At 55.8% G+C, this 23,605-nt stretch overlaps 5 protein-coding genes across 5 annotated transcripts; 2 read left to right on the top strand and 3 right to left on the bottom strand.

The window, feature by feature from the left end:
- Positions 1-1,021: 1,021 nt before the first annotated feature.
- LBRM_26_1060 (conserved hypothetical protein) lies at positions 1,022-2,671 on the bottom strand (the record flags this gene model as incomplete). The annotated part of the gene is made up of 1 exon (XM_001562288.2): positions 1,022-2,671. One exon carries the CDS (start codon positions 2,669-2,671, stop codon positions 1,022-1,024), a length of 1,650 nt encoding a protein of 549 aa, XP_001562338.1.
- Positions 2,672-4,192: 1,521 nt separating this feature from the next.
- Positions 4,193-6,526, bottom strand: LBRM_26_1050 (conserved hypothetical protein; the record flags this gene model as incomplete). The annotated part of the gene is made up of 1 exon (XM_001562287.1): positions 4,193-6,526. One exon carries the CDS (start codon positions 6,524-6,526, stop codon positions 4,193-4,195), a length of 2,334 nt encoding a protein of 777 aa, XP_001562337.1.
- Positions 6,527-7,967: 1,441 nt separating this feature from the next.
- Positions 7,968-20,099, bottom strand: LBRM_26_1040 (putative dynein heavy chain; the record flags this gene model as incomplete). The annotated part of the gene is made up of 1 exon (XM_001562286.1): positions 7,968-20,099. One exon carries the CDS (start codon positions 20,097-20,099, stop codon positions 7,968-7,970), a length of 12,132 nt encoding a protein of 4,043 aa, XP_001562336.1.
- Positions 20,100-21,577: 1,478 nt separating this feature from the next.
- On the top strand, positions 21,578-21,790 carry LBRM_26_1030 (hypothetical protein; the record flags this gene model as incomplete). The annotated part of the gene is made up of 1 exon (XM_001562285.1): positions 21,578-21,790. One exon carries the CDS (start codon positions 21,578-21,580, stop codon positions 21,788-21,790), a length of 213 nt encoding a protein of 70 aa, XP_001562335.1.
- Positions 21,791-22,182: 392 nt separating this feature from the next.
- LBRM_26_1020 (conserved hypothetical protein) lies at positions 22,183-23,415 on the top strand (the record flags this gene model as incomplete). Its single annotated transcript, XM_001562284.1, has 1 exon — positions 22,183-23,415. One exon carries the CDS (start codon positions 22,183-22,185, stop codon positions 23,413-23,415), a length of 1,233 nt encoding a protein of 410 aa, XP_001562334.1.
- Positions 23,416-23,605: the final 190 nt, after the last annotated feature.

Raw genomic sequence — 23,605 nt, 5'->3', positions numbered from 1 at the left:
ACACACACACCCACACACACACACACACACACACACATACACACTTCCAGGAGGAAGGAGGACGAGGGCAGAGCAGCTGCACAACGGTCTGGTGTCCGCCTGCATGAGTGAGTCTGAGAAAGATATGGCAAGGCGCATAAACACCATCATGATCGCTCACTAGTGCCAGCGTCTTTCATATATATATGAAGGGCGCTAAGTGCTATAATTAGGCCTTTTCTTCTTGAACGAGAGAGAGGCGTCCACAAGGCGGTGCACTTCGGACTCCTGAGGAGTAGAAAACGAAAGGACGAATTCGTGCCTGTGTTTCTCACTCAGACTCCCAGATAAACACGCACACGCGCAGGCCTCGGTAGTAATGAGCGCGGACACAGCACATCACCACAACCCTCCCTCTGCTCCTTCTACTCTTCTATTTCCGCGCGCGCCTCGTTGCTCTCAAGCGTGCGCGAACTTCACTGACACCATGTGCAGTCACAGGGCAAGAGCGCTGGACGAGAGTGAGTGAGTGAGAGAGGCTACGAATGTGGAGGGTGCTCAAGTCATGCAGGACCCCCTTTCCAGCGGGTGGCGCGGGGCGCAGCTGGAGTACTCTGCGAGGTGTTTCTCTCCTTCGGTAGCTCTCTCCTTTTGCGCAGTACATGCTTGATGGATGAGTTCACTGTTTCGCGCTTCCCTTTCCTTGCGTTCTTCGTGTGTATGTGTGTGTGTGTGAGGAGAAGGAAGGGGAGGGGCGCCATTTGCGTTGCCTTTTCTTTCGGTGCTTCACTTGGTGACGATTAAGAGAGTTGTAACGTTAAGAGCCATCGAATTCATCCACCGCCCCGCACGGCAACCACACCACACCTCACGACGCGCGACACATGTGTCTGTCTGTATGTCGGCTGAGGTGCACCAGCACGGGTGTCTGATCAGGGAGAAGCTGGTGGAACGCCATGCACACCTCGCTGTAGAGGGGATTACACATACAAACACACACGCACACGGAAAAGCCAGAGCACGGGTATCCCTAATTCCGAGCCTAGCTAGAGAAGAGGTGCGGCACTGCTTTCAGTCCCACTTCGACGTGGAGAAAGGCAAGGAGCGCTACTAGCGCTGCTGCCGCCACGGCACCCTCAAACAGGTACGACTTGGCCATAAATATCTGCATCGTCTCCTCGTAGGGGCCGAATAGCGTGATGCCGGGAGTACGCAGGTCCTGGTATGTCGTCACGGAAGAGGCCGAGGTGAGCGCGGTCCGCTGCGCCGCTGCCGCCTGCGCACGCATGTGATGATCAAGGGTAGCAACGTACCTCTGCAAGCCCGCACCGTTTTGCGCCACCGGTGAGCGGTGCGACTCACTCGCGTGCTGCAGCAAACCCTGAATGTACGAGACCGCCCCAGGCCACACAGTCGTCGCCTTCTCCGCAGAGGGAGCCGCCTCGGTGATGATGCGCACAATAGCCTCAACCAGGTCCACGCGCTTCGCGAGCACTTCTGCATCCGCAGCTGTGACTGGGGGGCGACGGGTATCACGGAAAATTTGATCGATGTGGAGAGTGCGGTGGGCGGATAGCGTCATGGCGGCCATCTGGCGGCTAGCAAACACCTCATGCTCAAAGCTAAGGTCGTAATGATGGTAGTTCGTTTTGGAAGACATCACCTTGAGAGAAATGCCGAGTGCCTTTGCCGCTGATTCGATCTGCTTCACAAGCTGCTGGCCATGCGGCCGCTTCACGAGGGCGTCCTGGACATGCAGATAAAGCTCCTGCGTATCCTCACTCACTTCCCGCCGTGGCAGGAGCTCATCAAGGCAAAGAACCAGCCTGAACTGATCCAGCTCTTTACCCGTGTGCTGCGATATCCACGAGGTCGTACCAACGTAGTTGAAGCGCGACGTGCTGCCGAGAAGCACAGTGACCCTGTACGGAGCCGCAGACTCCTGCCGCGCATAAGGGGTGGACGTCAGTCGACGCCACAGCTCCATCGCGGCCACAGCACCGGAAGCGCCGCTACTGGTCCGACTTGCAGGAGACACGCCGAGTGAATCAAAGTGTGCTGTGACCAGGACCTGGGGGACAGCGGCAGCCGAGGCGGCCTTATTATGCGCCTGCTTCGGTTTGTGCATGTACTGACTCTCAATAATGGCGCTGAGCAGCGTCGAATTCTCTACCAGCTCGCTTAGCCGCAGCGTCTTACCCACGGATAGTACCACCTTCTCCGTCATGCTGCGCCGCGCTGCGACGGATAGCAGCCGCGACAGCTCCTGCGAGGCCGCACCGTGGGGCAGGAAGTACACGGGAAGGGGGGCGGAGGTAGTACTGAAGAAAAATGAAAGCATGTCCTCGTTGGTCGTGTCCTCGTCGCACAGCTCCACAATCAGGCCCTTCGCCGACATCAACGATCCGAACCCGGAGAGCTGCTGCAGGGCGGACTTGGTGAGGTGCTCGCTGCACTGCACGTACACAGTGTAACCGTGGTAGGACGCAGACGCCAGGGGCGTGTACCGCACCATCTCGCCGCGCAGCAGCACCGCTCGACTGCCGAAGAGCAACTCATCCTCGTTGCCCAGCTGGCGGTTGAACGTGATGGCGTGATCGACTCCCACCTCCAGCACTGGGCCTGCTTGCGCCACGTGCGCCAGGCAGACGGTGCTGAGAAGCAGCACTGCCACGACGATATTGCCGGCCATGTGGGGTGCTCGCGTGAGGAACAAGCACACACGAAAAATGGCGAGAGAGGGCGGGGGACGAGAGAGAGCACACGGGTTTTGTTTCCCCCTTTATTCATCAAATATGCCTCAAGACGCAGGGAAGGGGAGGGAGGCAAAGTTGGCCCGAGAGAACGCCCTTAGTCCGCTCTGGAGAGAACGATAGGGAAACGGACGAAAGACACCGGGGACACGGACACAATCGCTGGGATGGAATTGGGGAGGGAAGAGTAGGTGGGAGGGGGTGGCGAGGAAGGATGCAAAACCGAAATCGAATGACACGCAAACGCAGTACAGCGGAGGTAATGAAAACAGTAAAGGGAGAGCAGTGCCAGGCGGAGTCAGACAGGGAAGGATAAGAGGGAGAGGGGAGGAGCCGAGTCGGGGTCCATACGTTGACGAGAGCACGGGTGTGCTGGTGGGTCTGTCAGCGGAGGGCTGGCTCATTGGATGCGTCGGGAATGGCGCGCTCAAACTTGATCTACCAAGCCGACGAGCCTCTCTGGTGAAATGTGCGTAGGCGTTCGTTTTCTCTCCCTGAAACACAGCGAACGGAGTCGATCGGCCGAGAACGAAGGGCGAAAAGGGGATGGAGAGGGAGAAAGGCGGCGCAACGAAAAGGGGAGGGGGAGGGGCCGCAGAGGGACTGTCAGTAACAAACAGCAGCGGCAGCTTGAGTCGTCCGACAGCGCTGTGGCACCCCCCACCCCACCCCACCCCCTTACCCATTACGTACATGAGACGAAACCACCAGCGAAAAGAGCTCACGCAGACACACACCTAAAGAGAAGAGCGGCTGATGCGCCTTCTCGTGGGAGCCCATTCTGCGTCGACGCTGACTTGCTCGAGTCGGGGGGGGGGCCCTCTCTTTCTATCACTCTTCGCGTTCCCCTTCCTTACTCGCGTACGATATTCCCTGTTCCTCACCCACCCCCATACCCACAGAGCTCTTCCCCTTCACCCATTACGGAATACGATGAGAGGTCAATGGGTAGAATTGAAAGCAGAGAGAGCAGAAGGGGGTGGGGTGGTGTGTGCTGAGGAGCACACGCGGAAGAAGGGCTTGCAGAGGTGGTGGGGAGAGGGAGCCATGGCGTGAATGGTTAGCACGCTTGTGCATAGTCCATATCGGTAAGTGGGTGATGACGAGCAAAGAAAAGAAAAGACCCCGACAACCGAAAACCAACAACAACCGCAACGAAGTTAAGCCGCAACAACCATCATCAACTACAACACAAAAGACAGACACCGCTCTTGATGCTCACAGCTCATGTACAAATAGCGGGAAGAGAGGGGGTCGATAGAGAGGAGGAGGAGGGAGGTGGTGTATGGGTGTGGATGGGTGTGGGGGAGCCGTTAAGCGATACTAAATAGCGTTACAAAAAGGCGCGGCGTACCACCATGTCCACGCGTATGCGCCTTTGCAGTTGCCCTCGCCTTTCTCCCGTTTCTAAAACCTCTTCCGGTCACGTGGCACACCAAAAACCGCGTAGTGGCGCATTCTCACTCCTTCGTCGCCTTCTCAGCTGCCTCCGCCTTGGGCAGAGACTCTATGGGGTCGTCTGCGGATACCGGAGCGTCGCTGCTACTGCTATCTGCCTGCAGCTCCTCTGGAATGTCCGGGAACTTGGGGTTCTGAGGGTCGATGGGGACGAGATGCTCAGAGCCCTTGCTCGGCTGCTTCGAGATCTTGCCATCCCCTATGAGCGGCTCCAGCATGTATGGATGCGGCGGCGATACGTTCGCGTAGCTCACCGCCTCCGCCTTGCACAGTGCCAGGAGCTCTTCTTCGGGAATAGGCAAGTTGCCGTCCTTGGCCGGATTCAGTTCCGTTGCCTCGTGGAAGTACCGCGACACATGAAAACCACACAGAAGCACATCACAACCGTAGGTGGCAAAATTAATGGCTTTCTGGTTCAGCATAGGGCACCGCGCCAGCGTGGGACTTGCGTAATCAATGGCCATGCTGATGAGTCCCGCCTGCTTGCCGTGCTTGTGCTGAAACATGCGCTGGCGCATCCGAAGCAGGTCGTTGATGAGCTGCTCGTACTGCTTTGCCCACTCCTTCAGGTCCGCGTTAGAGGCTTCTTTGAAGCGCGTCATAGCACGCCGGAAGCGCGGCGTCATGTAGTAGTTTGCCCAGTCTGTGAAGAAGAAGAGGTTTGTGAACTGCCGCTGCGCCGCCAGGTAGACGCTGGCCACAAAGAGGTGCTCGAGTGGTGGCAGCGTGCTGGGTCCCTTGTCGATCGTGTCTTTGATCTCCATCTCCTTCAGCACGCTGCGCTCGCACACTGTGAAGAAGTTCATGCGCAACGCCTTGAGGTCCGCCTCCATGGGAAAGTTGTGGTAGCGCTCCGGCAGCTGCATGAGGTTCGTTGCCTCCAATGGGCTGTAGCCAATGGCGGTCAGCCCCAGCGCCTTGCACAGCGTCGCCAGGGTGTGATTTGCGTCGTACGAGAGAGGGCTACTCATCGCCTGATGCTGCGTAAGGTTGAAGGGGTACTGCACAAAGCGAAAGTGGTGGTCTGCGCCGCCAGCACGCTCTGCGAGGGACATGAGACGATAGAGATTAATTGTAGCCGGCACCTTCGGCGGCGTGCGGTACTTATCCGGCACAAGAGCGTCGGGCGGCATCTCCGGATAGTTGCGTGGCACCGGCGGAGCGAGGTGAGGTGAGCAGACACCGTAGTACTGCAGCACGCCCTCCTTCACCTGACGCTCAAGGTATGCAAAAAGCTGCAGGATGTCGTCGTCGACGTGCTCGTCAGGTCGACCATCGAAGAGCGTGTGCACCCCCTCGAGCAGGAGAACGTCGATGCACTCCAGTCGCGTGTTGTAGGCAACATTGGTGAAGAAGGCGTCGAGCCAGTCCGGCGAGAGTCCAGCTGCCGTCGTTCGGTCCACGCGGCGCAGGTTCAGCCGCGCCAGCTGCGAGTCATCTAGCTCGCTGATGCGGAAGCCAGATTTCAGGGATGTGGACGGTAGCGAAGAGGCCTTGTAGCGCTCAAAGATAGGGATAATTCTATTGCGCGCGGCCGCCGTGTTGGATGTCTCGACGCGCGTGATCTCGTCTTGGAAGCGGGGCTGCTTGATTAGGCCGCAGCGCGCTACCATCACGAAGCCATTACGGTCCAGCTCGAAGGCCTGCAAAGCCTCGTAAATGCCACGGGCGATGCTTTGATGTATCTCCGATGCAGCCCCGTCGATCTCGAACACGTTGCATCCTTTGATAATTTGTAGCTGCAGCGACTCCACTGCTTCATTCACATCGTTGACCATCTTACACGTCGTGGAGCCTAACATGGACAGATGCCAGCCAACCGGCTCCGGGCAGCGAAAGCGCCAGTTCTCAAACACAGTCGATCGGTCTAGCGTGTACTTTGTGCCTTGCACCGATGCCCGGCCAAGGATAGGTACAGCGCGGGACTCCCGTGCGTCTGCCTGCCCCTGCGGCCCCAGCATGCCGCGCATCGCTGACTCCGCACGATTGCCGTAAATGCCGTTGATGCCGCTGGAGAAGGCGTCGCGGCCAAGTCCTTCACCATCCTTGGCCGCAATGGCAGGTGCATTGGGGTCAACTTTGATGTTGGACGGGAGCTGCTCCTCAATCGACTTGCGGCTCACCCACCGCATTGGGTGATGCGCGGTGGCACAGGAGGAGAACAGTAACAATGAGACGGTGTTCATCGTGCGCCGCAGGCCGAAACGCGCATGCGTACTCGAGGGGGGCGATAGCGACAGTGTCAACGGCTGCAGCGTCGACCAGGGAGATTGGTCGAAGGTAGCACTCACAGGTTCGCGGCACTTGCCACGTGTCTTAACAGAGCGACGTAGCATCACGCCTCGAAAATTGTTTTCCAATTCAAGCACTGACAGAAGTCTCTGTGGGTGTGCGTGCGTGTCCTTGAGACTTTCCGAAAATAAGGACGGTGAGAGAGACGCGTATGCAGACACACACACCCACACACACACGCAGAGGTACACCACCTCCACAGGGAAATAGACAAGTGAACAGAAATGTGAAGCGAAGATAAAAGTGTGAGCAGGGTAAGAACAAAGGTAAAGAGAGAGAGAAGGTACGCACCCTCCTTGGCTGTGTGCGTGGGGTGGGCGGTAGTGTCTGTGGGAGAAAGAACGCGAGGAGGGGTGTGTGTGGTAGAATCGGGAGTAAGGTGGACAAAGAGGGGTGATCGAGTAGGATGAAGAAGAGTCACGCTTCTTCCAGAAACGCCTCCCCCTTTTTTGTATCGGCGATACGTGCGTGGCCAAGGGGGCGACTGCTACCCCAAGGTAGAGTTTGGTGGGGGTAGGTGGAGTGGGGAGCAGGAGATGGGGTGAAGGAGAGAATGGGGGCAGATGTGCTGCTGACTGAACAAAGAAAAGAGCTACTGCCTCTCAGGGTTCCTTTCGAGCTCTCGCTCTCACACTTCGCGGACACTATTACGGCTCTGATCTGCTAGAGATGTTGCTGCTGCTGCACAGAAGAACGGCAATTCAGAGTAGGCATCCACAAAGACACGCACCAACAGGAGTGTGAGTAGCGATGGAAAGAAAATCAAAGCCACATGGCCAGGGAGAGCATTTTGGGGGAGGGAGGGGGGATTAAAGGGTTGAGAGAGAGAGAGCGGGAGAGTTGGATAGGAGAGATGACATTGATGGGCAAGCAAAATGCCTAAGTGGGCAGTGTTGCATAGGTGCCTTATCAGGGGTTTCTTGGTATTGTTGGTCTACACTCCAGAAGCACATGCAGAGCAGCCTGCCAGAAAAGCATCCTCCTCATTCCCTCCGTGCCCATTCCTGCAGCGGGAAGGGGGAGGGGGAAGTTTGGCTCATCCTCATCTCTGCAAAGATAGCGGCGCTGGTAGTAATCACAGCACTTGTGCATGCACATTTTGTTGATTTGGTATTCTTCTTGAAGATGAGCGCGATGGAGGCAAACATGATGCTTGCACGAGTGTTCATGTTCGCCCCAGAAGAGAGCATGGAGGACAGCGATGGCCCGGCACACATGAAACACACATCAGGAAACAGACAGGTCTACTGAGAGTGTGCGGAGTGTGGAGTGGAGTGTGGAGTACACACACACACACACGCACATAATATAAAAAAGAGGGAGAACAAATTTATTGTACATCGACAAGGGCAACAGTGACACACACACACATACACAACGCATTAAAGGCACAGGCAGTCCAAGTAGGTGACCCATAGGCGCACCCTTTGCTGGCCGTAACACACATACAAATCCACAAGCTGGATGCTAGACATGAACACTGGGTTAGTCATCCAGCATACACAGCAGCGCCACACCTCGCTCAATCCAGTGCTCCGGTCGCACCCCCGCTGCGGACTTGAGGTCGAGCGTGACGACGTAGTTAGTCGACAGACCCGTCGTTGAGAGGGTGCCAACACGGGCGGATGTCTTGTAGAGCGGACACGCATAGGACTCGGACGTCGCTGTCGCTTCGCTTAGCCGTACGGGCTCGAGGTGGATGACTGGCATTGGCTTGTACAACTCACCTGGCTTGCTCTCTTCCAGCGTGGAACTGTCTAGACTGAAGCCAGCACCGTCGACAAAGATGCCATGGATGTACACGCCACTCTCTTTGTTGTCCTCGATATCCTCCGGTAACTCGTAACATGTCACGTGGGTGCAGAACTTCACCTCATCAATCGGCGTCTGATGAAGACGGCTGTACGTCTGCAGCACACCGGTGAGGAACCCTTGCGGGAAGAAGAAGCCGGAGATCCAGAAGCTGGTCGGCAGTCCGTTGTTGTTCCAGTCGCGGAAGAACTTGATACGTCTCAGTGTATCCTCATACCAGGAGGCAAGTGGCTTTCGCGAGAGGTAGCTGCCGTCGTGCCACAGCTTTGGCACCTGTCCCAGCAGCATTGCGTTGAACATGGACTCCAGGTCGGCGGACATAATCACCTCACCCTTGATCGCCCGCAGCAGCAGTCGCAACGTCCGCTCCAGCTTTGCGAGTACGCCGTTGAAGAAAAGAATCTCCTGGCTTGCCACAGTTCCCAACGAGATCATTGTTCCCGCCTCGGTGAGCCGGTACGTGTCTGCATGAGCGTGTGCCTTGTCAATCGCTGTTGGCAGCCGTCTCTGGAACTCTTCCACCATCTCCAGCACCTTGTTTTCCGGGCTGCGACCCGCCGCGGCCTTTGTGCGCGGCTGCATAGACAAGATGGCAGCGAGCTGGCGTCGCACTGTGCTTTTGTTGAAATCGATATCCGCGTTTGCGTGAAGCCCAAACAGCGGAGGGCTCTCAAAGGTCGGCAGGGAATTGAGGTACGCACGGACACTGGCGAGCGACGACACATCCTCTGGTACGTGGTAGACACCATCCGATGAGAAGTCAAACTGCGTGTTCGGCGCGACAACGTCGTCGTTGAAGAACTTCCCTAGGATCGTGGCTAGGCAACGGCTGTCCAGAAAATCTGTCACACGGCCACCGTAGTTGATGACCCCGACCATGTAGCGCAGTGCACTCCACGGCACGGCCTCGCCCTCATCCTTCAAGTACGTTTGCAGTGACTGCAGACTTGCTGAGAGGTCTGGCTGGTTCCATTCGTACGGGATATTCCACCCCAGCGGGCCGAAGCGGCGGCGCTCTTGGATGACGGCGTGGAAAAAGGTTAACGAGAGAAGAATGCGACGCCACGTCGTCGGGTTACGAGGGCAGCTGTCCCACAGATCCTGTGTCACAGCTACGGCGAAGGCGTCACGCATGTTCGCCTTCAGACCCTGCGGCGGCTCCTTTACCACCTTCACGCCAGACTGCAGCAGCAGCACTGGGAAGGAAGCCACCGGCATTGTGGTGAGCCACAGTCGGAAGTCGCGCTGTACCTCACGGTGCGTTAGCTCTTCCAAGATGCGCTCCAGCGATGGCATCCACGACGTGTACACGTGACAGTTTTGAAGGTATACCCAGGCCCCTGTCTCGGTGCTGGCGACCCGAATCATCTCCTCGGCCTTGCGACCCTGATCCTGGCCAAGCGACAGCATCATCTTGCGCGCACCAAACCCTTTGCGATCCGCAAACTCCGTGAAGAGCTGTGTTGGGTCCGTGCCGGGAGTCAGCACAAATATCACCGGCGCCATCGGGGTGCTATCCTGGTAGCATCCTTCGAGGTCGAAGGCGGGACTCTCCGTGAAGGCCCTGCCAAGCTCGCGCTCGATGAGCTGGGAGAGGCCGTAGTTGAGCAGATCCTCCCGGAGCACCTTCAGGATGAGCAGGCGCTGCCACGCCGAGTAGGAGCCGAGGCTGGCAGGGTAGGCCTCGTAGGCTTTTTCCCCGGCGTACCACTCACTCCACTCCGTCTCGTTGTCTATGACGGAGTCCTTAAGTGAGGCGAAGGCCGGCAAGGTCTCCGTCAGTGCCGTCAGCTCATTCCACACCGACAGCGTCAACCATACAGGCGGCGGATCCATCTCCTCATCCACGAAGCGCTTCCCTTCACTTCCCTTGAGGAGGAAGGACCATTCCTCGTCTGCGATGGTGCTCTCCTGCCGCGCCACATGCACATAAAGGAGAGCGGCAAAGATGAGCTTGTCCGCCTCGAAGAGTCCGCGGCAGATGGCGTTGTAAGAGCGCAGCGTCACAGCCGGCAGCAGGGTTGCCACACGCTGGTCCACCGAGTCCTGCTTCTCAGTTTGCCGAAGCGTGAGGACGAACAGCTGCTTGAAGAAGTCGAGGGAGTTTTGATACATGTGGTTCAAGCCGGAGAGCTCTGTGATAACGGCGTAGACGGTGGCGCCGCGCCGCGCAACGGGGCGGTAGCGGTCACGTGCCGTCTCGATATCTCGCTGCGTCTCCTCCGCCACGCGCAGCGCATCGCTCACGCTCTCGCTCGTCGCCTTGGCCTCTTGCAGGGTGCTTACAAGTTGCTCGTTGTCAAGGATGTTGCCGGTCGACGAGGCCAGCAACTTCAGGATCTTGCTTTCGAGCGCCTTAAGCTCGGACTTGCCGTTTGCAATGTCCAGCACCGTCTGGTCTGCCCGCTGCTCCAGCTCCGCCATCTCTACCCGCACCACATCCGCGAGCAACTGATTCTCCAGCCCCGTCTGTGTTACTGTGAAGTTGACGATTGTCACCTTAATCTGAAGCTCTGGCAGAAAGAAGGGGTTCGACAGCTTTGTTGTCATGTAGAGTCGGAACTTCGGGTCGTAGTCCACCTCGCTGTCGCCGAGCTTGATGAGGAGTCTTCCTTGCGAGTGGTACGTTTGCTGCAGCAGCACAGGGTCGAGCACCGCGTCCAGCGACTCGCCGACGTTCTCGATCAGCACCGGCAGCCCAACGCGAATGGCATTCTCCAGGGTTCGCATGTAGTTCACGTCCGTCAGCTTTACCACCCGCAAGTTGTTTTCCTTCTCCATGGCGCGAATCCAACTCACAGCCTGCCCCTGTGGGTCAATGCAGAGGCACCAGCGCCGCGACTTTGTCACGACGACGCCGTTCTCCACGCTGAAGGAGTCCATTGGGAGTCCTCGCTGCGCCCAGCCACGGATGAATACTGGGTCCATGATGCTGGAGAGCTGGAAGCCTGAGCCGCCGACGGGCAGACCTAGTTCCACACACTTGGCGTGCCACGCGCGCAGAAGGCGATCGCGGTAGGGCGCAGTAAAGGGCCCCAGATAGGTTACAGCGCCAGCGGCCAGCGCCACGGTGCCAGGATGGCCTTGTTTTTCCGCCACGAGTTTTGCCACTGCTTCCAACCAACGCGACTGCTCCGAGGCCAGGCCGTTCATGAGCTGCTCCGCCCGCTCCAGCCGCACTGTAGTCAACTCGATATCCTCCTCCAGATGATGCTTCTTGAGCACATTCTCCTTCATCTCAGCCTGCAGAGCAGTCAGCTTGTCCTCGATGCTGCGTAGACGACCACGTGCGGCCTCGAGCGCTTGTGTGGCCACAGCGACCTTAGCTTCCGCCTCTGCCAGCCGCGCCCTCTTCGGTGCCACTACCTTTACCACCTCGTAGTAGTTATTCATCGCCATCACCCACATCGACAGCGACTTGCATGCCTTGGAGCTCTTCGCCACCTCCTCTGGCTGGAAGTCAGGGTTTTTGATGTACTTCTGGATCGACTTGATCGTCTTCTCAGAGATGTCGTCGCGCTTATAGTTTTGGAGATCCTTGATGAAGTCCATGCGACTCATCACCAGCTTCGCCCGGTCCCAACTGAGGTCCTTCTCCCCGAGCAACACCAGTACCGCCTCCAGCACGAGCACGACGCGGACGGCAGGCTTCAAAAAGCTGCGCACCTCACGGATGTCGTCGGGGCGCAGGTCGGCCAGCGCGTCTTCGGCGGCTTTCAGAATCGGCATTGCCTTGTCCAGCTCCACCTGGCACTCGCCGCGGATGCCATCGGCCTCGGCCTGGATCTCACTTGCTCCCTCCTCCTCCTCTGCACACTGCTTGCGGACCACCTCGGCGGACTCTTGCTCCCTCTCGACCCGGCCCATGATCTCCTCTGTGTTCTTGGCCGCCTCCACCAGCTTGGGATGCATCTCGATCAACTTCACCTTCATGGCATCCACCATCGTCCTTGTGCTGAGTAGAGTGTCGAGGCCACCTCGGTACCGCTCCACCTGCGCCGTGACAGACTTATCCTGCTCCTCCAGCAACTGGCGGTAGCTCGTGAGCAGCCCCAGGTACGACGTCGGGGTGGTGTACGTTCGCCGTTGCAGCTCGCTGTAGAAGAGCTCCGACGCCTCCTGCACATCCATATGAATGGCAACGCACAACTTAATCAGGCGCTCCTTGTCGCGCTCCTCCATGGAGAGGTTTGCCAGGACGCGGTTCGCCACAGATGCCAGTGCGTCGCACGGCCACTGGTCAAACCAGTCAATGGTGCAGCAGTTCACGAGAGACGGAAACATGCGCAGGCGCCGGCGGAACTGCTCGCCCACAGGCGACATTGCCATTACGATGTGAACCTGGTCGCGGCACATGCTCGCAAAGTGGGAAAAAATTGTGTTCCGCGTTTCGCGCTTTCCAGCCGCGATGGCGTACGGGCGAACGGCCTCCACGATCTGATCCACATCCTCGGACTCCATCAAGTTCGGCACCTCTCCGGTGTTCAGCAGGTTGTTGATGTCCTCCAGCATCTCTTCGTGCACGAGTTGTGTGTCGGATAGGAAGAAGAGAACGGGCTTGTCGTGGCGCGCGCTGTCGAGCAGCACCTTCTTGAGGACGTCGTGAAACTCATTCATGTTGAAGGTGCGCGTAATGGTCACCTCGTAAATGGGTAAGTTGCAGATGAAGGCGGCAAGCTTACAGAGCGACTGGCGGCCGCTGCCACCCATGCCCACGACGAGGGCGTGGCCACGCGGCTGGCGGAGCACACGGCACAGGCGCGCAACGTGCTGCACAGCATCTTTGAAGAACACCAGCTCAACCTCCTTGTTGTACTCCGTGTTGAGGCCGCTTTGGTATTCCGTCAGCCCGCGCGCAATCGCGTCAGTTGTGTCCGTGATCTCCTCGTAATGCGCGCGATCGCGGCGCATGAAATCACCAAAGAGGAGTTCCTCATAAATCGGATTCCACGGGTGCTGCAGCACGCTCTTGGACACCGCCGACAGCATCGACCACCACCACGCGCGGTCCGAAGCGTCTACCAGGCGGTCGTGGTACGTACGCGACACTTCGTGTAGGAAGAGACGGTAGAAGGCCTCCGGCGACGACGTCACGCGCGGCGAGGTTTGCATGATACCCTGAATAACCTTGCCAATGTCTCGCAGGTTGAACGTGTAGTGCGAGCGCGTCGGCGTCGGAAGCTTCTCCTGAGTGATACGCTCGTAGCACGCCAGCGTGGCGGCCACCAGCTTCGTAGATAGGGTCCGAATCTCATCGGAGTCCCATTGGTGCAGGAAGCCGTGCAGGAGAGAGCCGAAAATGCGCCGCGTTGACGACTCAGACAGTGCCGGCTGGCAAATGAGGTGGAAGCGCGAGGTGAGGCGTTGCGTCATCTCGCTGCGGCCGCCGCCCGGTACACCGCATGCCGCGAGCAGCAGCACTTTGTGCAGCTCTTTGAAGAAGGCCGGACTCTTGTGCGTGTCGTAGAAGCCACCCTGTGAGATGAGCTGCCGGAGCAGCTCCAGCGGGGGCGAGGCGCCGTAGATCTCCGGTGTGGGCATGTTGATGTCGTCCACAAACAGAATGGCGCGCTTGCCTGGAGTAGGACCGAGGGCTGTGCTGCGGATCTTGTGCAGCTTGTTCTCCAGGCGATTCTCAATGTCCTTGCTGCGCGTCTGCGCGGAGAACACGATGCTGAACGACTCCCACACGCTTGCCGGATCGTCTGTGTGCAGAGCACTTGCCAGGAAGGTTGTAATTCCAAGCGACTTGCCTGTGCCAGTCACACCATTGACAAGGACGTGCTGCGAAGACGCCGTCAACACACCTAACAGCGTACGGAACGCTACCCCTTCAGCGGTTGGCACCACCAGATCGAAGTACGAGCTGCGAGGGTTGTACAGGAACGTCGGCACGAGGTGGCTCCACGTAATGAACTGCATTGATGGGCGGTGCACCACGTAGTCGTACAGGCTGACCTTCTGACGCGCCTCTTCCGATTCGGCTGCCGCGCCGGAGGACAAGGGCAGCAGGCCCGGTAGCACCGCCTCCACCTTGTCATGCAAAAACGCGCTAAAGATATCGCGCGCGTCGTCACGCAGGTTTCCGCCAATCGCCCACACAAAGGCCATCAGAAAGTACATGTCGAAGAGCCGGCGCTCGTCCGGTGTCGCCGCGGTGGCACTGGTGATCGCCAGCCGCGTAAACTCTGCTGGCGTGCTTGGTATAGGCATGGCGACAGCGAGCAAAGAGCTGCGGTTTGTAGCGGCGTACAGGTCCGTGTCCCCGTGAGGCGCGCCGCTGCCATCGTCGCAATCTGCGTCCAGGGTCTCGGCTGGGGTGATCGCCTCGCGCGGCCACACCGCAGCGTCTTCGGAGGTGGCCAGGAAGCCCTGCAGAAGCTCCACACAATTCACAGCCAGCTGCGCGTCGATGGACGGGATCCACTCACGGCAGTTGGCGCGCACAAAATCCAGTGTATCGGGCAGTAGCGTGTCCAGAAGCTCCAGCAGTCGATCAGCGTGCAGGCGAGTGTCTACCTTTGCCTTTGCCTCGATGAGGCTGCGGGTGATGGGGACCCAGCCGCGGTTGCCATCCAGGTAGTACGGCTCCATGTACACCATGCCGCAACGGGATACGGTTGCCGGCGAGGCCACGCGCAGGTCTTGCACCTCGAACATGAACGTTGCCGTCGCCGGAAGCTTGATGCGCTCACCGTTGAAGAGACAGAGCAACTTGTTGTCATCGAGGACAGTATTCATGTTCTCGATCCAGACAGCGTCGACAGGGCCGTCGAATACAATCCACTGCCGATCTAGTTTCGTCAGCGCCGCTTGGGTGATGCCACGGGCAATGTTGCTCAGAATGCCATCGGTCCACTCACGCGTAATCGCGTTCACCTGTCCGTACAGCTCACCCATGGTGACGGACTTGGGGTTCAGCAGGTGAACGTGCACCGGGTTGAAGAGCGATACGTTACCCTCGGCGTCGTGGCCATCCTGCTTGATATGCGTGAGCGCCTGCTGAACAGTGTGCAGCACAGTAGACTTGCCGGTGAAGGTCTGCCCCACCAGCATTACGCCGTGCCGCACGACAAGCGTGTCGTACAACTGCATTGCCTTCGTCACGAGGCCGTCCACCACCTGCCGCCCATCTGCCGTGAGCTGGCGGTGGATGTAGCTGAGCAGCAGCGTATTCGGGTTCTCCTCCACTACGATGGCTGGGAACAGGTCCTTCACGAGCGCCATGAAAAGAGTTGTATCCTCGCGAAGGAACTTCGGCACATTCGCGTCCCGCATCGCCCGGATCAGGAGCATGTCCTCGCTCTCGCTTGGGCTCTGCCGCTTCAGGGAGCCGGCCATGACCAAGATGGACTTGACGGCGCGCATACCAAAATCGTAGTGGTCCTGCTTTGACAACTGCTCGGAGCTGAGCTTGTACAGCTGCACCATCTTCTGCGCCAGACACTGTGCGTTTGCAAAGCCTTCGGAGTAAAACATGATCTCTGCGATCAAGGCGTAGTCTGGGATCATCATGCAAATCGGTCGGAAGAGTGCCTTGAGGTTGTCAGGCAGCTCCGTGCGGCCAGCGTAGCCGGGGTTCATCGTGACGAAGACACCAAAGTTAGAGCTGAGACGAATCGGGTGCCCGTCAAAGTCCATCCGCTCCAACTTCTGGCCCAGTGCCAGGACAATGTCGAGCATTTGCTGCGCGATGACGGAGAGTACCTCCAGCTCAATACGGTTGAACTCGTCGAAACAGGCCCAGGCTCCAGCCTGCGCCAAACCAGCAAACATGCGCGACATTGTTTTGTAGTGAATGCCGTCAGAACAGTTGAAGACGACGACCTGTCGTGCCAGCGCCTTGCCGAGATCTTTCACCGACTCTGTCTTACCAGTACCTGCGGGACCCTGTGGGGCTGCGCCGAGGTTCATGGCGAGAGCATTGGTGCAAGTCAAGAAGGCACGATCGGTAAGTGGGGTGATGACGAGACGCGGCTGGTTGCCGAGGTACTCGTAGCCGTACCAAAGATGCGCGTTGCAGTGGCGGATCTCGACGTTTTTGCCGCCGCTTTGCGCCTGGCGCGCGTCCGACTCCCAGTAGTAACGCAACTGCTGATACCATGCAAAGTCCTCCACAGCCGTCACGCCTTCGCCACTCAGGTTGTGGACTATGTCACGATTGTGCACATTCAGAACGATGAGGGTGCCGACGAGCATACGCTGCATCTTTGACAAAGGTTGACGCGTCAGCTCGACCATGCGGAGAATTTGGTCGTGGTAATCCTTGTAGAAAGACTGAAGCGCCGCTCTTTCAATTGCGGCCTCCACCTGACCCGTCCAGATAATCATGTCCACAGCCTGAATGCACTGCGCCGGATGCTGGAACATCCACTCCTCACGCTTGTGCTGGGACACCATTTCGATAGTGCTATGCATATGCGAGAGGAGCGACGCTTTCATCATGCGCTCGATGTCGCTCAGCCACTGCTCTACATTGCCGATAGGGTACACAGGCGCCTCGAACGGCACCTGCTCGCCTTCCCCCGACACCATCCCTACAATTTCAGTGCACTCCTCATCAGAGAAGAGCAGCGATGCAATAGAGTCGAAGCACTTGGACAAGTGCGGCTGAACAGCTTTCGGGTTGCGCACGTCTGATAAGATGGAGAGCAGCTCGTCGTTTGACAAGAAGTAAAAGCGTGGGAAGGCAATGCGCTTCGTCTCCAGGTAGTCCTCCAATTTTTTCTGAATCACATCTATGTTCGCATTGCTCCGCTGTAAGTCCTCCAGCACCCCGTCCTCAATGCAAATCCGAAGCACGTTCTTCTGGTTGTGCGCCTTTGACGTGAGCGAGCGGAAGAAACGGTCTACGCTGTCAAACAAGGTGCTTTCCTCAGGCAGCTGCTCTTTGATATCATCAGAGGAGAAGATGAACTCCAGGTACATCCAGTTCTTTTGCAGCGTAATCCACTCCTCAATGACATTGCCTACGACTCGAAGATCGAGAAGCCACTTCTCCACCTTGGCTCGCACAGGTGCAACAAATCGCGACGCCATCGTGGTCTGCAGCTCGATTTGATGGTCGTCCAGCTGTTGAATCACCTCTTCCAGTCCATCCAAAATAAACACACCGTCGCAGCTCTTGTACGGCTTCGTCATGAAGTTCAACGCGTCCCAGCTCTGTCTGATCACGTCCAAATCGTTTGAAATCTTCCATTCGCCAGTCGCAAGACCTGACTGCTCCGCGAGCGCCTCTTTGAAGGAGAAGATGTCCCACTCCTCCAGCGAGTTCAAGTTCAGGTCGTCATGGTAGCTGTAGGCGGTGCCGGTGACTCGCTTCAGCACCGCGTTCCAGTGCTCGGATGTCATATGCTTGTTGCCACAATCATGAATCACGGGCATGTTGGCCCGGATAGATTGCAATTCCGCTAACAAATGCGGTGCCACCTCGTCTTCATAGTTGCGCTCCAGCATTGTGCGGTTGACCGCACCTGCACGGCGGATCAGAAGAGTCACCTGCTCCTCCATGTCGGTTGTGTCCAGCTCCTTGACAGGAGTTTCAAACCAGTACTCGGACTTTTTATTGAATGAGTCTAGCATACTCCATATTTCCTCGCGTGCCTGGTAGAGCGTTTTCACATCGCTGACGAATGTCCAGTCAAATGGTTGCAAGTTGAAAAGCTTTGCAGAGCGGCTCAGTTGCCCCTTCCTCAAGTCCACTTCAGCCAGTTTAGCATTTATATCAGCCAGGTACTGGAGAAGTGGTTCTGTATGATCCGTCACGAGAGCAAATTCCTCACCCAGCAGAATTTCGTTAAGACCACTACACTCCTCATTTACGTTTGCCACCTCTAACTGCAGCGTGTCGACATGCGCAGGCATGCTTTCTTCGATGAATTCCTCGGCACAAATTCGTGCTTCATCAAAGAGGCTGTGCAGCGACTTCGTTGTAGAACTGCCGCTTAGCGTGCGCTCGCGCAGTTGTTTGTCTTCGTCATCGCTGAAGTCGACCTGCTGCCTATCCATCAGCTCGCAGAGCGCTTCCGCCTGCGCAACCTTCATGTCTGTTTCGTTCGTGCTTTCAGCTATTTCTTTAAATACTGCTATGTAGTCGGCGAATTCGCGCAGCGCTTGCGGGCGCTCATTCATTACCTGCGTCTTTGACTTGAAATAGGCATTCAGCTCTCTGATCGTGTCGTGCGCCGTGTTCCGCAAGCAGGCGTTGATTGCGTCGCGCAGGATTGTCATGCGCGGCTCAATCTCCGTCTTGAGTTTAGCAGCATTCACCCACAGCAAGCATCCGACGTACGTGGCAATTAGCACACGAAGCGAGTCCTGGGCCTCTTGCAGTCGGTGGTACAGCTTCGCCAGACTCGTAGCTGACAAAACTACCTCGTTTGCTTCCTGTTTGTACTCAGCTGAAATCTCATCCCACGATTTTCGCAAGAACTGAATGTGTGGCATAGTTGCAAGGTAGGTGACCAGTCGACCGCCAGCTTTTTCGTAGTCGCTGTGCAGAATTGAAAGCAGTGCTGTGTTGATCCACACCACTCTAGCACTCGACCGCAACTCGTCACCAATGTTCCACACTTTCGGTGGTGACGGAAAGAGAGCTTTGAGATGCTTTTGCTCGCATAAACGTGGGCCGATAGTGGCGGTGTCTGTGCAACCAGAGAGTAGCTCCGCAAAAAGAGCGCGCAAAACGGACTCTTTCGGGTCAAGGATGACAGTTGACTCTTCGGGACGTAGAAGCACCTGGAAACCGACCTTTCGCACCTCGCTCTGCGCTTGTCCACGAACGAGATTGAGAAAAGTCTGTAGAACAGATAGCACTCTCTGAAAGAGTTGCTCAGATACCACGAGGTCGATGAGTCGAATAAAGACATGCAGCTTCGAGTATTCGACTAAGCTTCGCTTCAGTTCACACATTCGCCGCTCCAAGTCCTCGCGAGCCTCAATCATCGACTTTTTCTTTCGCTTCACCCGGGTATCTGAAACCTCACCAGCGGCAACTATGAGAAGATATTGTTGGAGTGCCTCTCGGGTGTTGATATCAGGAACATCTGCACGGTGCTTCAGTGCCTCTACCAATTTTGTCACCTTCTCCTCTATGTGCTCCATGATACCGTTAACGAATACAGAAGCCTTCTGCCGCTGAATCGATTGGCCAAGGTTATAATCGTCCACAAGGTAATCGTGTTTGCCTTGCGGATCGTATTCAATTAGCTTGGTATCGGATATAGTATGCGAGTATTTCACCAAGTCCAGCATCGGGCAGGCAAACGTAGTTTTCGCAACGAGTAGGTCCTTCTGCAGTGACCTCCGTGTCGCAGCGTACTTGCGCTGCGCCACCTTCATTTGCAGACGCAGGAATGCTTTATAAAGCACGAAGTTCTTGAAAAATGGAATCTTGCGTAGAATGTTGAATAGGGACGATTCTTTCATCCACTCAGAAAGGGTCATTACCTCCGAAAACCTGCCAGGCTGCACATGCACAATTCCGGTCGTGCTCAATATGTAGTGCTCGGGCTCCTCAGAGCCTTTCTTTGTAGCTACCAAATCATACGGGCGGAAATCTAATCCTTTCGGTGCACAGTTCAGGAAAACATACTTCAAGCTCGTAGAGTTGCCATTGGCAGTGAAAAAGGCAACAGCCTCTTCAGATGTGTGTATGTTTCGCAGCAGTGGCTCATCGTTCGGCGCGGCACGCTTTTCTCGTGCTCTTGTAGGACGGCGACTTGCTTTTTGAATCATGCGCAGCAGCTCCATATCTTTATCACCAGAAACAGAGGCAGCAGCAGTTGTGTCTGCAATTGTTCGCATGCTCTCCGTTCTCCGCAGCTCTTGAGTGAGCTTTTCCAACGCTACCGAGGACCCATGGAATGTGAAGGATGACGGGGTTTGAAACCTGTAAAGTTGAGGAGCATTTCGCGTGCGCTCCAGTTCGCTATTTACATGTGCCTCCAGTTGGGACGCTGCTGTGACTCTAGGCTGTGCACTTTCCTCAAGCCTTTTTCGGAAAGATGAGTTGTTGGGATCCATGTTTGCAAACACAGGATGCGACCAGGATGCAATCCGACAAGAATATGGCGTTAGCGACAGCTGTTCCTCCTAGTGACTGTGACTGAATTGCCGCAAGGATAGTAGGAGATAATAGAGAGAGAGAGAGTAAGAAAAGATAAATGCTTGTCACAGAGTTGGCACCTATCCCATGCGCAATTGAAAGAGGCTGTTCAAATGGAGGGAAAAGATTTGTGTCGGTTTCTGAACCACGGTGCTAAACTGATAGGAATTTGTGTCGTGAAGTGCAGAGCACACTATACGAAGATTTGAGACAAGCGAGTCGTGCTTCTCATTGAGATTCGGAATGCTTGATGCTGCGACCACGTGGAGCTGCATCCTACCCATAACACACACACATTCTGAAGTGATGCGCAAACTTCAGTAGGCGTCAACGTACGCCTTCCATTTAGTTGCTGCGGATTGTCTCTGCTGGAGACGCACTTTACGTTTTTCGCTGAAGTCTCCTCAGAGGGACATTGGCACGGCCCATTTACCTGCGACTGCCAGACGTGTCCTCTAGAAGGAAAAAAAAACTATTGGTGTGGCTAGTCGTCGCTTCGATGTTTTGGATCTTGAGCTGCCGTCCGGCGCAGATGACAAGGCGGCCATCAGTTGTCAAGTTTTCGCATCCTTTTCCCAGAAGCTGCGCAACTGAATGAAATTACAGGATGCCACCAATTGCGACAGTGATGGGGGCGTATCCCTTTGGGTTCCGACGTGGACGCCCCTGGTGCTCATAGTCACTCTTCTCAGCAATATGGACATTTCAGCCAATGGGGCACCACTAGCCCCCCCCCCCCCCCTTCTTAAACGCTGTTTCGGGAGACGGGTACGGTGTTTTTCTGTGTCTTTCCTCATACGTCAATCGCTTGCCCTCTTTGGCTTCCGTTTATCTGACCGCATTGACCCGTTTAGGTTCAGTGGAAGCTTTCCAAGCATTCCAACCGTACCTCTCTTCCTCATTTATGAAAAATCTGCGCCTGAAAAATGACTTTCAGGCGCGCTCACAAAGAAGTCAGAGGTCACGACCAAGCATTATCCTGCCACCACAGGACTTACTGCACTGAGAAAGCAGTTGTGAAGCGCAATTCTTATACATTGCATCTTCCCACACCATCCACTGTTCCTGTCAATTCTGTTCCCTTGCACCGCTTCCTTTCTCGTTTTGTGTTTACCACAACCCTTCTTCAGAGCATACACTCTCTGCCCCCACGCACCGACAGCAATTGAGAGTCATCATGAGCTCCAGCTCCAGTGCCCTGGATAAGCTGGCGCACGAAATCAACACGTATCTCGACAACACACAGGCGACCGGAAGTGGAGACGTGGGTCCCGTGCTTTTTCATTGGGCCAGAGTACAGATGGAGATTCATGATTTGAGCCAGCGCATTCAGCAAAAGAGCATTGTGCTGGAAGACGGGGCACGAAGCTCATTACAAGGTGCTATGTGACGCTTCTAGTGACTCGTGGTTTACTCGTGTATAGCAAGAGAAGACCTGTGTTCGCACAGCTAGCAATTTAGAAAGAAAAAATGCTGTAACTCGATGGCGCTGTTCTTATCTCCACTACCTTCATATTTGAAGCGCATGTAGGAGCTGAAGAGGTGACGCATCGAAAGTTACTGTGGTAACTCCGACCTAGTCAACTCTACCGATCACTTGACTCGCCGCTTTCCCATTCCTGATTGTTTTCTATACTACACTATTCCCCACCTTCACCTTAACTTCTCTCAGTGTTGTGTACTAAGTGACATTCGTGTTTACTTCTCCCTCAGCATTGAAGCGTGTGTTTTATTCACATTTTCATTCTCTTCAGCTTTTTGGTGAAGGAGGGCAAGTGCGCAATGTCTCATCAAAAGCGGCCACAGCTCACGTTAGCTGTGCCGGAAACGCTTCAAGTCCTCGATATGGGACTCGACTTTAGGTCGTACTTGTCCCGTGTCGATGAAAGTGGTGTGCCTATCCTAGGAAATGTGATTTCCTATGGAGTGGCTAAGGTGCCCGATATTTTTGAGCCCACTGTCGGGCTTCTTGTGACAGTTCTTCACCTTTTTTCGCAAAGTGGTTCGGGCAGTTCGGCGACCATGTGGCTCAAGACTTATGATACAGTTCAAAAAGTGTATCTGGAACAACAAGAGGACCACGCTGATACCGATGGCGCAAAGTATGCCCAGGCTGCGCGCGACTTCATTGCATCGCAGCTGAATCTAGCCGCTTCCCCCGACAACCGTGTAATCACTGAGCGTCTTTTTGCCTTTTTGGACTACCAGAGTGGTATTCGCGGCCCACAGGCACCCTCTCAGCGAAAGATTCCTCGCGATCCAAAAGGGGCATTTTGCAACCTGCACTTAGCTGACCACAAATGCTACCAAGAATTTTCATGCAATCAACTTCACTTGCACGAGGCCGGACCTGTGCGCCACCGCATCAACTTTCTTCAGAAGCTAGCTGAGATTATGATGGCTGAGGAGAGACCTCGTGCAGAAGTAGTCAAGCGGGTGAAGGACTCGATTTTCTTTGCTCGGTACGGTAACAAGGTCACGGTGCGGTGTCACAACAATTGGATTCCGTTTTTCAAGACACTTTACACTGACGGACGCCTGGAGCAGGCATTTCGCTCCAACATGTACTCATGTCAAAACTTGAACTGTACAGATGAGCATTGCAAGGGTATTCACCCGCAAGATCGCCGAGTGCCTCCTGCAACAAAGCCAATTGATCTGCATAACGCACAGCAGGTGGCACTAGAGCTAGATGAGGAAGCTGAGCATGTTGTTAGTGCAGTGGAAAAAGCCAAGTCTGCTCCTGAATTACCTCCGGCAATGACCCTGGCATCACCGCTTTCTGTGTTATCTCCAACAGCTGAACTATGGAGAAACACCGTTCGGGATTACGTGCGTCAATCTGGAATTCCTCAGGTAGAGGCTGACGAGTCTCTCTTGCGCACACTTCAAGATACAAAGGTGACGGGGACACCGCTCTCGACCTCGGAACGGATGACGCCGTTGCTGGTTGAGTTGGATAATTATGCGTTCAATAGCAGTCAGTCATCGATCAATAGCGAGACACGGTCTTAGTGTTTGTGCCCTTTTCCTTTATTGCTCTATTTTGTTTTTTTTTGTGCTTTCATACCGTCGTCTTCCAGATTACTAAGAAGATGGAGTAAGTACTAGTTACGCAAGAGCATTGAAGGGACAGCTAAAACTGTCTTATTTTTCCATCTATGAACGTCAGGAAGGAGGATTTCCTCTTTTTCCACACTTATGA

This window comes from Leishmania braziliensis, chromosome 26, assembly GCF_000002845.2.
Source record: "Leishmania braziliensis MHOM/BR/75/M2904 complete genome, chromosome 26".
Lineage (NCBI taxonomy): Eukaryota > Euglenozoa > Kinetoplastea > Trypanosomatida > Trypanosomatidae > Leishmania > Leishmania braziliensis.
The sequence above is the reverse complement of the archived record's forward strand: the minus strand, read 5'-3'. Positions and strand labels throughout refer to the sequence as shown.